General features: G+C 39.2%; 1 protein-coding gene across 4 annotated transcripts in view; it reads left to right on the forward strand.

Moving 5' to 3' along the window:
* GHR (growth hormone receptor) overlaps positions 1 to 11972 on the forward strand; it is a 277695-nt gene extending 265723 nt beyond the window's left edge. For all 4 annotated transcript variants that reach the window (XM_036849228.1, XM_036849230.1, XM_036849229.1 and 1 more), the window contains 2 exons: positions 2133 to 2202; positions 8939 to 11972. In XM_036849228.1, the coding sequence (XP_036705123.1) occupies positions 2133 to 2202; positions 8939 to 9913 (1045 nt within the window). In that variant the 3' untranslated portion in view covers positions 9914 to 11972. The remainder of the gene's footprint in view (positions 1 to 2132; positions 2203 to 8938) is intronic.
* The last annotated feature ends 6935 nt before the right edge of the window (positions 11973 to 18907 follow it).

Raw genomic sequence — 18907 nt, forward strand, 5'->3', positions numbered from 1 at the left:
TTCCCCACTGTGTCCACACGTCCATTCTCCACGTCTGCCTTTCTATTCCTGCCCTGCAGATAGGTTCATCTGTACCATTTTTCTAGATTCCACATATATGCATTAATATACAGTATTTGTTTTTCTCTTTCTGACTTACTTCACTCTGTATGACAGACTCTAGGTCCATCCACATCTCTACAAATGACCCAATTTTGTTCCCTTTTATGGCTGAGTAATATTCCATTGTATATATGTACCACATCTTCTTTATCCATTTGTCTGTCGTTGGACATTTAGGTTGTTTCCATTTCCTGGCTATTGTAAATAGTGCTGCAATGAACATTGTGGTACACGAATCTTTTTGAATTATGGTTTTCTCAGGGTATATGCCCAGTAGTGGGATTGCTGGGGCATATGGTTGTTCTATTTTTAGTTTTTTAAGGAACCTCCATGCTGTTCTCCATAGTGGCTGTATCAATTTACATTCCCACCAACAGTGCAAGAGGGTTCCCTTTTCTCCACACCCTCTCCAGCATTTATTGTTTGTAGATATGTGATGATGGCCATTCTGACTGGTGTGAGGTGATACCTCATTGTAGTTTTGATTTGCATTTCTCTAATAATTACTGATGCTGAGCAGCTTATCATGTGCCTCTTGGCCATCTGAATGTCTTCTTTGCTGAAATGTCTGTTCAGGTCTTCTGCCTATTTTTTGATTGGGTTGTCTTTTTGATACTGAGCTGCATGAGCTGTTTGCATATTTTGGAGATTAATCCTTTGTCCATTGCTTCATTTGCAAATATTTTCTCCCATTCTGTGAGTTGTCTTTTTGTCTTGTTTATGGTTTCCTTTGCTGTGCAATAGCTTTTAAGTAAGTTTCATTAGGTCCCATTTGTTTATTTTTGTTTTTATTTTCATTACTCTAGGAGGTGGGTCATAAAAGATCTTGCTGTGATTTATGTCAAAGAGTGTTCTGCATGTGTTTTCCTCTAAGGGTTTTACAGTGTCAGGTCTTACATTTAGGTCTTTAATCCATTTTGAGTTTATGTTTGTTCTCAATATTGCTTTGGCTATTCGGGGTCTTTTGTGCTTCCACACAAATTGTATAATTTTTTGTTCTAATTCTGTGAAAAATGCCATTGGTAATTTGACAGAGATTGCACTGAACCTGTAGATTGCTTTGGGTAGTATAGTCATTTTCACAATATTGATTCTTCCAATCCAGGAGCATGGTATATCTCTCCATCTGTTTGTGTCATCTTTGATTTCTTTCATCAGTGTTTTATAGTAATATCTGAGCTTTATTCCAGAGCCACAATGTTGACTTTAAAACAAAAACTCTAGTTACACTATTAATGAAATATATAAATGATTTACTCAAATTTATTCAAGAAATGGTTTATTGAGCACCTTCTCTGTGCCAGGAATTGTTCTAAGTGCTGGGGATACAATCAGGCACAAGACAGGCAGGATAGATATTGAAATGAATTATGGTCAAAAAGTAACTTAAATATTTGGAACAGAAATTTTAAGTGCATCATAGACTTTTGTGTATACAAATCCATACTGATTAGAGATAACTCAAATTTAGTCTGTCCCAACTGAAATGAACTGTGCAATAACACCCTGGTTAATGAGATCATCTTGGATAATCTTATAATTCGTGTGGATTTGTGATATGAACTTATACCAACCCACCCTTTTTTGAGGGTACAGATAATGTTGCCTCCACATGGATTGGCTCTTTCTCCTCCCCTTCCCTTCCTCCACAAATTACAGATGAGATATATATTAAAATTACCTCCCTTATAACTGACATGGAAATAATTGGCTTCAGATGGAATTAAATTTCTAACTTCCAGTACTAAGACTGTCTATCAATAAAAGACATTATGAAAGAAAAGTTATAAGAAAACTGCATTTTACTTAAATTGGTTTCAGATGAGGGTTTTTTGTTGTTTTTTTGTTCTTTTTTTCTTCTATAGTTTTGCCTTGCCATTTACTGCTTAATGCTTTCCTCCTCTTTCTCAGATTATACTTATTCCAAATTTTCTGTTATTTTATATTAGTGATAATACTGTCAATATTTTATTTCTGTCTTTTGAAATGAGAATGTATAACTGACATCAAAACAAAATTTTGTTTTCAAGGATTAAGATGTTGATTCTACCCCCAGTTCCAGTTCCAAAGATTAAAGGAATTGATCCAGATCTCCTCAAGGTAATTAATAAATTATCTAAGTTGTACATAACACTAATTAAATGATACCTGAAGAATAATGTCTTATGTTGAGACCTTTTGCAAGTTATATGTATTACATTTTATTTTTTGTATTCCTTCTGGAAAAAAAAGTTTTTAAATAATACATCTCAAAATTATGAGAATGTCTTATGTATTTAAAAGTTCTTGACTACTGGATCAAGATGGCAGAGTAGTAGAATGTGAAGCTCACTGCCTCACACAAATACATCAAAAACACATCTACATGTGGAACAATTCTCACAGAATATCTATCTACTGAATGCTGGCAGAAGACGTTGGACCACTAAAAGGGCAAGAAAATCTCTATGTAGCCAGGTAGGACAAAAGGAAAAAAAAAAAAAAAAAAAAAAAGGAAGGAATTGGGAAGGGACCTGCACCCCTTGGGAGGGAGCTGTGAAAGAGGAAAGATGCCTGCACCCTGGGAAGTCCCCTCACTGTCATGGAGATCAGCCGGGACAGAGCGGGAGTTTTAGAGCCTTGGAGGAGAATGCAGGAACCGGTTTTGCAGCAGCTAGAACAGAGAGAGACCTGCAGACGGTCAGTGCCACCACTCAGCACTCCCCAGCCGGAGACACACATCCACCAGTGCAGGCAGGGACTGGGTGCTGAAGCTCAGGCTTCAGAGATTAGACCCAGGGAGAGGACTCAGGTGGTGGGCTGTGCAGAAAGAGCCTGAAGGGGCTGGAGTTTGGTGCGACTGCACCAGAGGATGTATGCAGAGGAAGCCTGGGCTACCTTAGAGGCCAGGTACCATTGTTTGGGTGATGTGCGAGAAGAGAGGCAAGACGTGCCATGGCAGCCTTTCTCCCTGCACGTGCTCTCAGGTGGCAGGACACTGCCTACACAAGCTACAGGAGCGATCACAAGCCACCACCACCCCCAACCCCCACACTTTTAAGAGCTGTCATGAGCTACCGCCACCACCCTCACAGACTCCAGGAGCAGTTGTGAGCCGCCTCTGCTCCCATTGTGTGCTCCAGGGATGCGCATGAGCTGCCACAGAGAACGCCAGGACCAGGCACCAGCCACCTCATCTGCACACCCCCTATCAATCAATCAAGAGAATAATGGCTGAGGAAAGAGGTGACAGGCATCCATACTAAAAACAGCCCTCACACCAAAATATTAAATCCACACAAACTACACAGGGGCACTCCCACATATAAATAGCCCTCCAAGACCATAGTAGATCATTGTTTCTCCTAAACTCACAGAATAAGAGAAATATAAGGTAAAATGAAGAAGCAGAGGAACCACTCCCAGTTAAAAGACCAAGAGACTTCCCCTGAAAGAACAATGAAACAAACAGACCTCTTCAGTCTAATTAATAGACACTGATTTCAAAAAGGAGATAATGAAAATACTGAAGGAATTAAGAAATGCTATTGACAGAAATGCAGAGTACTGTAAAAAGGAACTAGAAACTATAAAAAGGAACCAAAAAAAGTTTAAAACTCATTCATTTGCCAAGATGAAAACTGAACTAAAGGCAATGAATAGCAGAATGAATAATACATAAAAATGAATAAATGACCTAGAAGATAGAATAATGGAAATCACCCAATCAAGACAGCAGACAGAAAGCCAAATGAAAAAAAAATGAAAGCAATATAAGAGACCTATGGGATAATATAAAGCATGCCAATCTATGCATAATAGAGACCCCAGAATGGGAAGAAAGAGAAAAGGGTATTGAAAATGTATTTGGGAAGCTGAAAACTTCCCAAACGTAAAGAAAGAAACATATCCAGGTACAGGAAGCACAGAGGGTCCCAAACAAGGCAAAACCAAACAGACCTACACCAAGATTATAATTAAAATGGCAAAAGTTAAAGAGAGGATTCTAAAGGCAGCAAGAGAAAAAGAAAAAGTTAATTACAAGGGAACCCCCCACATAAGGCTATCAGCTGATTTCTGTACAGAAACTCTGCAGGCCAGAAGGAGGTGGCAAGATACATTCAAAGTCTTGAAGGGGAAAAAACTGCAACCTAGGGTACTCTACCCAGCAAGATTATTATTTAGAATAGAAGGAGTGTGAAAGAATTTCTTAGACAAGCAAAAACTAAAAGAATACAGCAATACTAAACCTATCCTAAAGGAAATATTGAAAGGTCTTCTGTAAATAGAAAAGAAGTAAGAATATATAGGAAAGAGAAAATCACAATTGGAAAGAAAATCACCTAAATAAGCCAGTACACGGAATAAAAAACATCAAAATAAATTTCTGTGAAATTTATGATAACCACAGTGAACAGCAAAAGGATGAACATGAAGATGTAAAGAGGACATCAAAATCATATAATGTGGGGGATAAGAGTAAGAAAGTGTAGATTTTTTTTTATCATTTCCTACAATGTGTTTGAGCCTATATGATTACCAGTCTAAGGCAAGTATCAATAGCTATAGGATAGGGTTTACATACTTGAGAAACAAGGTGACCACAAATCAAAAACATACAATAGACTCACAAAAACCAAAAAGAAGAGAAGTACAATACAAAAGAAAATCATCAAACCACAAAAGGGAAAAACAAAAAGAAAAAAGGGACAAAGAAGAAATTAAAAAAAAAACAGGAAAGCAAGGCTTAAAATGGCAATAACTACATATCTATCAATAATTACCTTAATGTCAATGGACTAAATGCTCCAATCAAAAGACACAGAGAGGAAGATTGGATTAAAAAAAACAAGAGCCTACAATGTGCTGCCTACAAGAGACCCACTTTAGAGCAAAGGACACAGATTGAAAGTGAGGAGATGGAAAAAGATATTTCATGCAAATGGAAATGACAAAGTAGGGATCGCAATACACATATCAGACAGAATAGACTTTAAAACAAAGGCCATAAAGAAAAATAAAGAAGGACACTTTTACACGCATCAACATATATGCACCTAATATAGGAGCACCCAAATACATAAAACAAATACTAACAGATATAAAGGGAGAAATTGACAGGAATACAGTAATAGTAGGAGACTTTAACACCCCACTCACATCAGTGCACAGATCTTCTAGAAAGAAAATAAGGCAACAGAGATCCTAAATGATACAATAGAACAGTTAGACCTAATTGATATTTTTAGGACATTACATCCAAGAAAACAGAATATACATTCTTTTCAAGTGCACATGGAACATTCTCTAGGATTGACCACATACTAGGGCACAAAAAAGACCTCAACAAACTTAAGAGTATAGAAATTATCTCAAGCATCTTTTCTGACCACAGCAGCATGAAACTATAAATCAACCACAGAAAAAGAAAATGACTACTAAACAATATGCTACTAAAAAAACGATTACCAAACAATATGCTACTAAAAAAACCAATTGGTCAACAATGAAATCAAAGAGTAAATTAAAAAATACCTTGAGAAAAATTAGCATGAAAACACCACTGTACAAAATCTATGGGATGCAGCAAAAGCAGTTCTTAGAGGGAAGTTCATAGTGATACAGGCCTTCCTCAAAAAAACAAAAGTCTCAGATAAACAACCTAATCTACCACTTAAAAGAAGTAGAAAAAGAAGAACAAACAGAACCTAAAGTCAGCAGAGGGACGGAAATAATCAAGATCAGAGAGGAAATAAATAAATAAAATAGTGATTAGAAAAATAGAAAAAAATCAAGAGCTGGTTCTTTGAAAGGGTAAACAAGATTGACAAACCTCTGGCCAGGCTCACCAAGAAGAAAAGAGAGAGAACCCAAATAAACAAAATAAGAAATGAAAAAGGAGACATAACAACTGATACCACAGTAATACAAAAACCATAAGGGAATGCTATGACCAATTATATGTCAACAAATTCAACAACCTAAAAGAAATGGACAAGTTTCTAGAAACATACAGCCCACCAAAATTGAATCAACAAGAAGTAGATAATTTGAACAGACCGATCATTAGAGGTGAAATAGAATATGTAATTAACTCCCTACAAACAAAAGTCCAGGACCAGATGGCTTCAAAGGCAAATTCTACCAAACATACAAAGAACTCACACCAGTCCTTCTCAAACTTTTCCAAAGAATTGAAGAGGAGGGAACACTCCCAAAGACATTCTATGAAGCCACCATCACCCTGATACCAAAATCAGACAAAGACACCACCAAAAAAGAAAATTACAGGCCAATATCTTTGATGAATATAGATGCAAAAATTCTCAACAAAATATTAGCAAACCAAATCCAACAACACATAAAAAAAGATCATACACCATGACTAAGAGTCATCCCAAGTTCACAAGGATGGTTCAGCATACACAAATCAATGTGATACATCACATAAACAAAAGAGAAGACAAAAACCACATGATCGTCTCAAAAGATGCAGAAAGAGCATTTGACAAAATTCTACATCCATTCATGATAAAAACTCTTACCAAAGTGGGTACACAGGGAACATATCTCAACATAATAAAAGCTATTTATGACAAACCACAACCAATATAATACGCAATGGTGAAAAGCTGAAAGACTTCCCACTAAACTCTGGAACAAGACAAGGATGCCCACTCTTACCTCTTCTATTTAACATAGTATTGGAAGTCCTAGCCACAGCAATCAGACAAGAAAAAGAAATAAAAGGTATCCAAATTGGAAGGGAAGGGGCAAAATTGTCGTTATATGCAGATGACATGATACTATATAGAAAACCCTAAAGAATCCACACAAAAACTACTAGAAATAATAAACGAATTCAGCAAGGTAGCAGGATACAAGATTAACATATAGAAACCAGTTGCATTTCTTTACACTAACAATGGAATATCAGAAAGGGAATGTAAACAAAAAATATCATTTAAAATCTCACCCCAAAATATAAAATATGCTTAAGAATAAACCTGACTGAGGAGGTTGAAGACTTATATGCTGAGAACTATAAAACATTAATAAAGGAAACTGAAGATGAGTCAAAGAAATGGAAAGATATCCCATGTTCATGGATTGGAAGAATTAACATTGTTAAAATGGTCATACAGCCCAAAGCAAACTACAGATTTAATGCAGTCCCTATCAAATTACCCATGACATTTTTCACAGAATTAGAATAATCCTAAAATTTATATGGAACCATTAAAGACCCAGAATTGCTAAAGCAATCCTGAAGAAAAAGAACAAAGCAGGAGGCATAACCCTCTCAGACTTCAGACAATACTACGAAGCTACAGGGGTATTGGCACAAAAACAGACATATAGGTCAGTGAAACAGAATAGAGAGCCCAGAAATAAACCCACACACCTATAGTCAATCTTCAACAAAGGAGGCAAGAATATACAATAGGAAAAAGACAAAGTCTCTTCAACAAGTGGTGCTGGGAAAGTTGGACAGCCTTATGGAAATCAATGAAGTTAGAACATACCCTCTCACCATACACAAAAATAAACTCCAAGTGGCTTAAAGACTTAAGACATGACACCACAAAACTCCTAGGACAGATCATAGGCAAAACATTCTCTGACATAAATCATACCAATGTTTTAAGTCAGTCTTCCAAGGCAATAGGAATAAAAACAAAAACAAATGGGACCTAATCAAACTTACCAGCTTTTGCACTCTTTGCTGGTTTCTTACCAGCAAAAGAAACCATAAACAAAGAGGCAACCTACAGAATGGGAGAAAGTATTTGCAAACAATGAGACCAATAAGGGCTTTATTTCCAAAATATACAAATAGCTCATACAACTCAACAAAAAAACAAACAACCCAATTGAAAAATGGGCAGAAGACCTAAATAGACATTTCTCCAAAGAAGAAATACAAATGGTCAGTAGGCATGAAAAGATGCTCAACATTGCTAATTACTAAAGAAATGCAAATTAAAACTTCAGTGAGGTACCACCTCACATCAGTCAGAATGGCCATCATTAAAAACTCTACAAATAACAGATGCTGGAGACGATGTGGAGAAAAGGGAACATTCCTACACTGTTGGAATGTAAGTTGGTACAGCCTCTATGGAAAACAGTATAGAGGTTCCTCAGAAAACTAAAAATAGAATTACCATATAATCCAGCAATCCCACTCCTAGGCATATATCCAGACAAAACTCTAATCCAAAAAGATACATACACCCCTATGTTCACAGCAGCACTATTCACAATAGCCAAGACATAGAAACAACCTAAATGCCCATCGACAGATGAATGGATAAAGAAGATGTGGTACATATATACAATGGAATACTACTCAGCCATAAAAAAAGAATGAAATAATGCCATTTGCAGCAACATGGATGCAACTAGAGATTATCATACTAAGTGAAGTAAGTCATAAAGAGAAAGACAAATACCATACGATATCACTTATATGTGGAATCTAAAATATGACACAAATGAACCTATCTACGTATGAAACAAAAACAGACTCACAGACGTAGAGAACAGACTTGTGGTTGCTGAGGGGGAGGGGGAGGGGGTTGGGGGAGGGATGGAGTGGGAGGTTGAGGTTAGCAGATACAAGCTATTATATATGGAATGGATAAACAACAACATCCTGCTGTATAGCATGGAGAACTATGTTTGGTATTCTGTGATGAACCATAGTAGAAAAGAATTTTTAAAAAGAAAGAAAAGTTCTTCACTAATGTATTTGTTATATGGTTTTGTTACTAATTAGTCTCTGAATGTTATTTATTAAATCACTTAATTGTTGTGAGTTTCTTTTCATAGATCTTCATTTTCTATTTCCTAGGAAGGAAAATTAGAAGAGGTGAACACAATCTTAGCCATTCATGACAACTATAAACACGAATTCTACAATGATGACTCTTGGGTTGAATTTATTGAGCTAGATATTGATGACCCCGATGAAAAGACTGAAGGATCAGACACAGACAGACTTCTAAGCAATGACCATGAAAAATCACTTAATATCCTTGGGGCAAAGGATGACGACTCTGGACGTACCAGCTGTTATGAACCTGACATTCTGGAGACTGACTTCAATGCCAGTGACATGTGTGATGGTACCTCAGAGGTTGCTCAGCCACAAAGGTTAAAAGGGGAAGCAGATCGCTTGTGCCTTGACCAGAAGAATCAAAATAACTCACCTTCTAATGATGCTGCCCCTGCTAGCCAGCAGCCCAGCGTTATCCTAGGAGAGGAAAACAAACCAAGATCACTTCTTATTGGTGGAACTGAGTCAACTCATCAAGCTGGCCATACGCAGCAGCTCAGCAATCCAAGTTCATTGGCAAACATCGACTTTTATGCCCAGGTAAGTGACATTACACCAGCAGGGAGTGTGGTCCTTTCCCCGGGCCAAAAGAATAAGGCCGGGATCTCCCAGTGTGACATGCATCCAGAAGTGGTCTCACCCTGCCAAGCAAACTTCATCATGGACAACGCCTACTTCTGTGAGGCAGATGCCAAAAAGTGCATCGCCCTGGCCCCTCATGTCGAGGTTGAATCACATGTAGAGCCAAGCTTTAACCAGGAAGACATTTACATCACCACGGAAAGCCTTACCACTACTGCTGGGAGGTCTGGGACAGCAGAACGTGTTCCAAGTTCTGAGATGCCTGTCCCAGACTATACCTCCATTCATATAGTACAATCTCCACAGGGCCTTGTACTCAATGCAACTGCCCTGCCCTTGCCTGACAAAGAGTTTCTCTCGTCATGTGGCTACGTGAGCACAGACCAACTGAACAAAATCATGCCATAGCTTTTCTTCGATTTCCCATGAGCTACATATTTAATGAGCTACCTATTTACTCTAGCAAAGAGTTGGCTAGGGCATGAATGCTTAAACCAAAACAATGTTTAAACCTTTTTTTGGGGGGTGTGGGAGTTGAGGGTGGGGGATACGGATTCTAAATGGCTTTTCCTGAAATGTTGAAACATGATATTAAAGAAAAAGAAGAAGAACCCTTAATCAGATAGATATTCTTGTTGTGAACTGTAAATATTTTAAAGAATTGTCTCAAAGACTATTTAGTGGCAGTGATTGTCTTGTTATTGTGGGTGTTAATTTTGTGCTACTAAGCATTGAATGGCTATGTTTTTTAATCTATAGTTAATCATGCTTTTTGAAAAAGCGAAAAATCAGGTGGCTTTTGCAGTTCAGGACGATTGAATGCAAATCATAGCACAGGCTAATTTTTTTTAATAATTGGGAACTAAAATTATAGGTAAGAAGACAAGAAATAGTTTGGATATGTAAAACATTTATTTTGACATAAAATGGATAAAGGTATTTTTAATAATTTACACTTTAAGCATGGCTATTTTCTATTACACTATACACGGTGTACTGTAGCTCATGCCGACCCATCTAAAGAATGTAGTAACTGCAGTCTAAAGCTGGTTTAATGCTTTGGTCAACGCACCTGAAGAAAAACTAGTTTTTTACAAGGCCCTTTTTATACCTCCTAAAACTCTTTAAATGATTCTAAAATGATTGTAGTTAGCTGCATTATTGGAATGTGTTCATCTTATCTGAATTTGTAAACAGATATTTGTTAATTTAGAAAACTTTAAAATGGTTGCACAGGTCAACTAATAAAAAAAAAAAAAAAAAAAAAAAAAAACCCCACAACACAAATGAACAAAAAGCCTTTTCTTACCCAAGTTTTGGTTCATGTCAGAGCACTGCATACTAAGAGAATAGAAACCATAGCTGGTTCCTATTGACCCGGAGTGCTTAATCACTGCAGTGCACGGGGAAGGAGTTTCTTAGTGCACTCAGATCATGAGAGTCAAGCCTTAGAACCTCGGCCGCAGTGTCTCTTAGTTCATATTTACCTAAGGAAGGAATAGGTACAAGAAGCATTTTGTAAGTTGAAGCTGGTCGAAGTGAAGTTAACCAGATCATGGAATAAGAGTTCAAGAAAAAGGTTTTTCTTTCACAGCCTATAGCCAGACACATACTCATTATTCATGGTAGCAAAAAAGAGAAAAAACAAGATTGTAAATCCCCAAGATAACTCAAAAATTTATTTAAACCCATAGCAGAAACTTTCTTCCTCACCAAATCTTTTACAGGATTTATTTAAAGTAGTAAAAGAAGTTTCATCATTTTTTACTTCCCCTCTGAGTGGATTGGCCTTAAAGCGGGTAGTCAGAAGAAAAAGAAGGGGCCTGAGTAAATTATAAGTTATTGTTCAATATCTTAATAACCTAAGCATCATTCATAGGAGCATTGGGATTGCTCCTCAAAAGGTTTGTCAAAAAGAGAAGACTCATCTCACTCAAGAATGCTTCTCACTTAAGTACTTTTTAAAGGTTAATAAAACTTTAAAGTTAGCTTTAACTTACATAGTATTTGCCATACCTTTTTAGGAAACAAGCTTAATGGTTGGCAATTTTAAATTCCCTCTTTCTTGCAGGAAGGACAGTGAAAAGCTAGAATTGGGTGTTTAAAGTTCAACATGTCACCTTGTAATAGATGTTTAATAGATTTTTCTGCTACCTTGCTGCTACTGTTTTCTCTAAGAGCTACATAATTTAGTTTCATAGACAGTTTCATCAATGTAGAACCTAATTCAACTTAAAACTGTGTGTTTGGGAAAACTATCTTACTATTTCACAATAGGCTGACAACATTTCTATAGCCAAAAATAGCTAAATACCTCAATCGGTCTCCGAATGTCATTTTGGTACTTTGCTGGCCACACAAGCCATTATTCACTAGTATGACTAGTTGTGTCCTGCAGTTTATATTTAACTTTCTTTATGTCTGTGGATTTTTTTCCTTCAAAGTTTAATAAATTTATTTTCTTGGATTTGTGATGGTATGCTTCTATTGTCAAACACCCTCAGGAAAAGCATCCTAAATCAGACTGCATACTCAGTTCTTCTCCTTGTAAGGGGAGCATGGCACAGCTGGTTTAAACACAGTAGCAATGTGTGTGAAGATTTTTGTTCTGTGCTGAAATATAGAGCAGAGGAGACAGCTCCTTCCCTTTTTTTCTGAGTAAACACGAGCCCAGCTCAAAAGTATCCTGCTGGCTTGCCTGGACTCTTAGAGCCATATTTTGGATGCATCAAAGCATGCATGACACATGTGTGGGTGTTTGTGAAGTGGGGAGAGCTTGAGCATGTTGCCTAGAAAGAGGGGAGGGGTAAACAGCTCTCCCTCTACCATTCATACATTAGAACAAGTCAGTTTGTCAGACTAGCTCCTTGTCATAATGGGAAGCCAATAAGAAGTCAAGGCTGGGAGGGAAGCTGGTTAGGTAGGTTGTATAGGAGCCTAAGAGCAGTAAAGCCATGAAGCAGAGATTCCCCCATTGGAGGCTCCAGCTCCAAGAAGGGTGCAATCACGATAAAATCAAATCCCATACCCACCAGGTGGGCAATGCACAAACTGGAAAATAATTGTATCACAGAGGTTCTCCCACAGGAGTGAAAGTTGTGAGTCCCACGTCAGGCTACCCAGGCTGGGGGTCTGGCATTGGGAAAAGGAGCCCCAAGAGCACCTGGCTTTGAAGTCCAGCAGGGTTTGATTGCAAGACTTCCACAGAACTGGGGGAGGCAGAAATTCCACTCTTGGAGGGCACACACAAGGTCTCATGAGCACCAGGACCCAGGGGAAAAAGAGTGACCTCATAAGACCCTGGGCCAGACCTACCTGCTGGTATTGGAGTGTCTCCTGCAGAGGAGGGTGGGGGTGTGTGAGGGGGTGGCTGTGACTCACTGCGTGGACAAAGACACTGGTGGCGGTAGTTCTGGGTAGTACTCACTGGCATAAGCCCTCCTGGAGGCCACCACTTTCTCACCAAGACCTGGCCCCACCCAACAGCCCATAGGCTCTAGTGCTGGGATGCCTCAGACCAAAAAACCAACAGGGTGGGAACACAGCCCCACCCATCAGCAAACAGGCTGCCTAAAGTCTTCCTAAGCCCACAGCTGGCCACTAAACACACCCCTTAACACGGCCCTGCCCACAGGAGGGACAAGACCTAGCTCCGCCCACCAGTGGGCTGGAACCAGTCCCTCTCACCAGGAAACCAGCACAAGCCCCTTAGACCAGCCTCATCCACAAGGGGGCAGACAGCAGAAGCAAGAAAAACTACAACCCTGCAACCTGCGGAATGGAAACCACAACCACAGAAAGACAAAATGAGACAGCAGAGGACTATATCCCAGAGAAAGGGGCAAGATAAAATCCGAGAACAACTCAGTGAAGACAGGCAATCTACCCAAAAAAGAATTCAGAGTAATGATAGTAAGGATGATCCAAGATCTCAGTAAAAGATAAAGGCACAGACCAGGAAGATACAAGAAATATTTAATAAAGACCTAAAAGAATTAAAGAACAAACATAGATGAACAATACAACAACTGAAATGAAAAATACACTAAAAGGAATCAACAGCAGAATAAATAAAGGAGAAGAATGTATAAGTGAACTGGAGGACAAAATGGTGGAAATCCCTGCTGTGGAACAGAATAAAGAAAAAAGAATGAAAAGAAATGAGGACAATCTAAGAGACTTCTGAGACAACATTAAATGCACCAACATTCACATTATAGGAGTCCCAAAAAGAGAAGATAGAGAGAAATGACCTGAGTAAATATTTGAATAGACAATAGCTGAAAAATTCCCTAACATGGGAAAGGAAAGTGTAACCCAAGTCCAGGAAGCGCAGAGAGTCCCAGGCAGGATAAACCCAAGGAGGAACATGCTGGGACACAGAGTAATCAAACTGACAAAAATTAAAGACAAAGTGAAAATACTAAAAGCAACAAGGGAAAATAAACAAATAACATACAAGGGAACTCCCATAAGGTTATCAGCTGATTTTTCAGCAGAAACTTTACAGGCCAGAAAAGAGCAGCACCATATATTTAAAGTGATGAAAGGGAAGAACCTACAACCAAGAATACACTAGCCAGCAAGGCTCTTGTTCAGATTTGATGGAGAAATCAAAAGCTTTACAAAAATGAGAAGCTAAGAGAATTCAGCACCACCAGACCAGACCAGCTTTGCAACAAATGCTAAAGGAACTTCTCTAGGTGAAAAAGAAAAGGCCACAACTAAAAACAAGAAAATTACAAAAGGAAAAGCTCACCGGTAAAGGCAAATATAAAGGTAGGAAATCATCCACACATAAATATATCAAAACCAGCAATCATGAGAAGACGAGAGTACAAATGCAGGATACTGGAAATGCATTTGAAATTAAAAGACTGGCAACATAAAACAATCTTCTTTATATATAGACTGCTATATCAAAACCTCATGGTAACCACAAACCAAAAATCTACAATAGAGACACAAACAAAAAAAGAATAAGGAATACAAACACAACAGTAAATTTAGCCATCAAATCACAAAAGAGAAGAGAAGAGGAAAGGAAGGGAAAAGACCTACAAAGACAAATACAAAACAATTAACAAAATGGCAATAAGAACATACATATCAATAATTACGTTAAATGTAAATGGATTAAAAGCTCCAACCAAAAGACACAAACTAGCTGAACGGATACAAAAACAAGATCCATATATATGCTGTCTAGAAGAGACCCACTTCAGATGTAAGAACACATACAGACAATGATAGGGGATGGAAAAAGGTATTCATTGCAAATGGAAATCAAATGAAACCTGGTGTAGCTATACTCATCTCAGACAAAATAGACTTTAAAAACTCTTGCAACAGACAAAGGACACTACATAATGATCAAGGGATCAATCCAAGAAGAAGATATAACAATTGTAAGTATATATGCACCCAACATAGCAGCACCTCAATATATAAGGCAAATACTAACAACCATAAGAGGAGAAATCAACAGTAACACAATAATAGTGGGGGACTTTAAAACCCCACTTTCATCAATAGATCATCCAGACAGAAAATCAATAAGGAAACACAGGCCTTAAAGGACACATTAGACCAGATGGACTTAATCAATATTTATAGAGCATTCCCTCTAAAAGGAGCAGAATACACATTCTTTTCAAGTACTCATGGAACATTCGCCAGGATTGATCACATGCTAGGACACAAAACAAGCCTTGGTAAATTTAAGAAAATTGAAATCATATCAACCATCTTTCTGACAACAACACTATGAGATTAGAAATGAACTACAAGAAAAAAACTGTAAAAAACACAAACATGTGGAGGCTAAACAATATGCTACTAAACAACCAATGGCTCACTGAAGAAATCACAGAGGAAATCAAAAAATACCTAGAAACAAATGAAAACACAATGATTTAAAACCTATGGGACACAGAAAAAGCAGTCCTAAGAGAGAAGTTTATAGCAATACAATCTTACCTCAGGAAGCAAGAAAAATCCCAAATAAACCATCTAATTTAACACCTAAAGGAACTAGAGAAAGAAGAACAAACAAAACCCAAAGTTAGTAGAAGGAAAGAAATCATAAAGATCACAGAAGAAATAAATGAAAAACAGACAAAGAAAACAATAGCAAAGATCAATAAAACGAGAGACTGGTTCTTTGAGAAGATAAACAAAATTGATAAACCATTAGCCAGACTCGGAGGGAGAGGACTCAAATCAATAAAATTAGAAATGAAAAAGAAGTTACAACAGACACTGCAGAAATACAAAGCATCATAAGAGAATACTACAAGCAACTCTATGCCAATAAAATGGACAACCTGGAAGAAATGGACAAACTCTTAGAAGGTGTAACCTTCCAAGACTGAACCAGGAAGAAATAGAAAATACGAACAGACGAATCACAAGTAATGAAATTGAAACTGTGATTAAAAATCTTCCAACAAACAAAAGTCTAGGACCAGACGGCTTCACAGGTAAATTCTATCAAACATTTAGAGAAGAGCTAACACCCATCCTCCTCAAACTCTTCCAAAAAATTTCAGAGGGAGGAACACACCCAAACTCATTCTACAAGGCCACCATCACCCTGATACCAAAGCCAGACAAAGATGTCACAAAAAAAGAGAATTACAGACCAATATCACTGATGAATATAGATGCAAAAATCCTCAAAAAAATACGAGAAAACAGAATCCAACAACACATAAAAAGGATCATACAACATGATCAAGTGGGATTTATCCCAAGGATGCAAGGATTCTTCAATATATGCAAATCAATCAATGTGACACTCCATATTAACAAATTGAAGAATAAAAACCATATGACAATCTCAATAGATGCAGAAAAAGCTTTTGACAAAATTCAACACCTATTTATGATAAAAACTCTCCAGAAATGGGCATAGTGGGAACCTACCTCAACATAATAAAGGCCATACATGACAAACCCATAGCAAACATCATTCTCAATGGTGAAAAACTGAAAGCATTTCTGCTAAGGTCAGGAACAAGACAAGGATGTCCATGCTCACCACTATTATTAAACATAGTTTTGGAAGTCATAGCCACAGCAGTCAGAGAAGAAAAAGAAATAAAAGGAATACAAATTGGAAAAGAAGAAGTAAAGCTGTCACTGTTTGCAGATGACACGATACTATACATAGAAAATCCTAAAGATGCGACCAGAAAACTACTAGAGCTAATCAATCAATCTGGTAAAGTTGCAGGATACAAAATTAACGCACAGAAATCTCTTGCATTCCTATACACTAATGATGAAAAATCTGAAAGAGAAATTAAGGAAACACTCCCATTTACCACTGCAACAAAAAGAACAAAATACCTACGGATAAAACTACCTAAGGAGGCAAAAGACCTGTATGCAGAAAACTATAAGACACTGATGAAAGAAATTAAACATGATACAAACAGATGGAGAGATATACCATGTTCTTGGATTGGAAGAATCAATACTGTGAAAATGACTATACTACCCAAAGCAATCTACAGATTCAATGCAATCCCTATCAAATTACCAATGGCATTTTTCACAGAACTAGAACAAAAAAATCTTAATATCTGTATGGAGACACAAAAGATGCCAAATAGCCAAAGCAATCTTGAAGGAAAAAAAAAAACAGAGCTGGAGGAATCAGACTCCCTGACTAAAGATTATACTGCAAAGCTACAGTAATCAAGACAGTACAGAACGGGAACAAAAACAGAAATATACATCAATGGAACAGGATAGAAAGCTCAGAGATAAACCCATGTAGATATGGTCACCTAATTTATGACAAAGGAGGCAAGAACATACAATGGAGAAAAGACAGTCTCTTCAATAAGTGGTGCACAGAAAACTGGACAGCTACATGTAAAAGAATGAAATTAGAATACTTCCTAACCCCATACACAAAAATAAACTCAAAATGGATTAAAGACCTAAATGTAACACCAGACATTGTAAAACTCTTAGAGGAAAACGTAGGAAGAACACTCTTGGACATAAACCACAGCAAGATCTTTTTTGACAGACCTCCTAGAGTAATGGAAATCAAAACAAAAATAAACAAACAAGACCTAATGAAAGTTAATAGCTTTTGCACAGCAAAGGAAACCATAAAGAAGACGAGAGGGAGTAGGGGCAAGATGGCGGAAGAGTAAGACGCGGAGATCACCTTCCTTCCCACAGATACAGTAGAAATACATCTACACGTGGAACTGCTCCTACAGAACACCCACTGAACGCTGGCAGAAGACGTCAGACCTCCCAAAAGGCAAGAAAATCCCCACGTACTTGGGTAGGGTAAAAGAAAAAAGAAATAACAGAGTCAAAAGAATAGGGACGGGACCTGCGCCAGTGGGAGGGAGCCGTGAAGGAGGAAAGGTTTCCAGGCACTAGGAAGCCCCTTTGCGGGCAGAGACTGCGGGTGGCAGAGGGGGGAAGCTTCGGAGCCGCGGAGGAGAGCGCAGCCACAGGGGTGTGGAGGGCAAAGCGGAGAGACTCCCGCACAGAGGCTCGGCACCAACCAGCACTCACCAGCCCGAGAGGCTTGTCTGCTCACCTGCCGGGGCGGGCGGGGGCTGGGAGCTGAGGCTCGGGCTTTGGTGCTAGCCGGGAGGGAGTCCGGGGAAAAAGTCTGCAGCTGCCGAAGAGGCAAGAGACTTTTTCTTGCCTCTTTGTTTCGCGGCACGCAAGGAGAGGGGATTCAGAGCGCTGCCTAAATGAAATCCAGAGATGGGTGCGAGCCGCGGCTATCAGCGCGGATCCCACAGCAACAGGGGCGCAGAGGGAAAAACGGAGAGATTCCCGCACAGAGGCTCAGCGCCGAGCAGCGCTCACCAGCCCGAGAGGCTTGTCTGCTCACCCGCTGGGGCAGGCGGGGCTGGGAGCTGAGGCGCGGGCTTCGGTCGGATCGCAGGGAGAGGACTGGGGTTGGCGGCATGAACACAGCCTGAAGGGGTTGGCGTGCCGCGGCGAGCCGGGAGGGAGCCGGAGAGTAGGTCTGCAGCCGCCGAAGAGGCAAGAGACTTTTTCTTGCCTCTTTGTTTCGCGGCGCGCAAGGAGAGGGGGTTCAGAGCGCCGCCTAGACGAACTCCAGAGGCGGGCGCGAGCCGCGGCTAACAGCGCGGACCCCAGAGACGGGCGCGAGCCGCAGCCATCAGCGCGGACCCCAGAGACTGGTAGGAAACGCTAAGGCTGCTGCTGCCGCCACCAAGAAGCCTGTGTGTGAACACAGGTCACTCTCCACACTGCCCCTCCCGGGAGCCGGTGCAGCTCGCCACTGCCAGGCTCCCGTGATCTGGGGACAACTTCCCCGAGAGAATACACGGCGCGCCTCAGGCTGCTGCAACGTCACGACGCCTCTGACGCCACAGGCTCGCCCCGCCT

Source organism: Balaenoptera musculus, chromosome 3 (assembly GCF_009873245.2).
Source record: "Balaenoptera musculus isolate JJ_BM4_2016_0621 chromosome 3, mBalMus1.pri.v3, whole genome shotgun sequence".
Classification (NCBI taxonomy): Eukaryota; Metazoa; Chordata; class Mammalia; order Artiodactyla; family Balaenopteridae; genus Balaenoptera; species Balaenoptera musculus.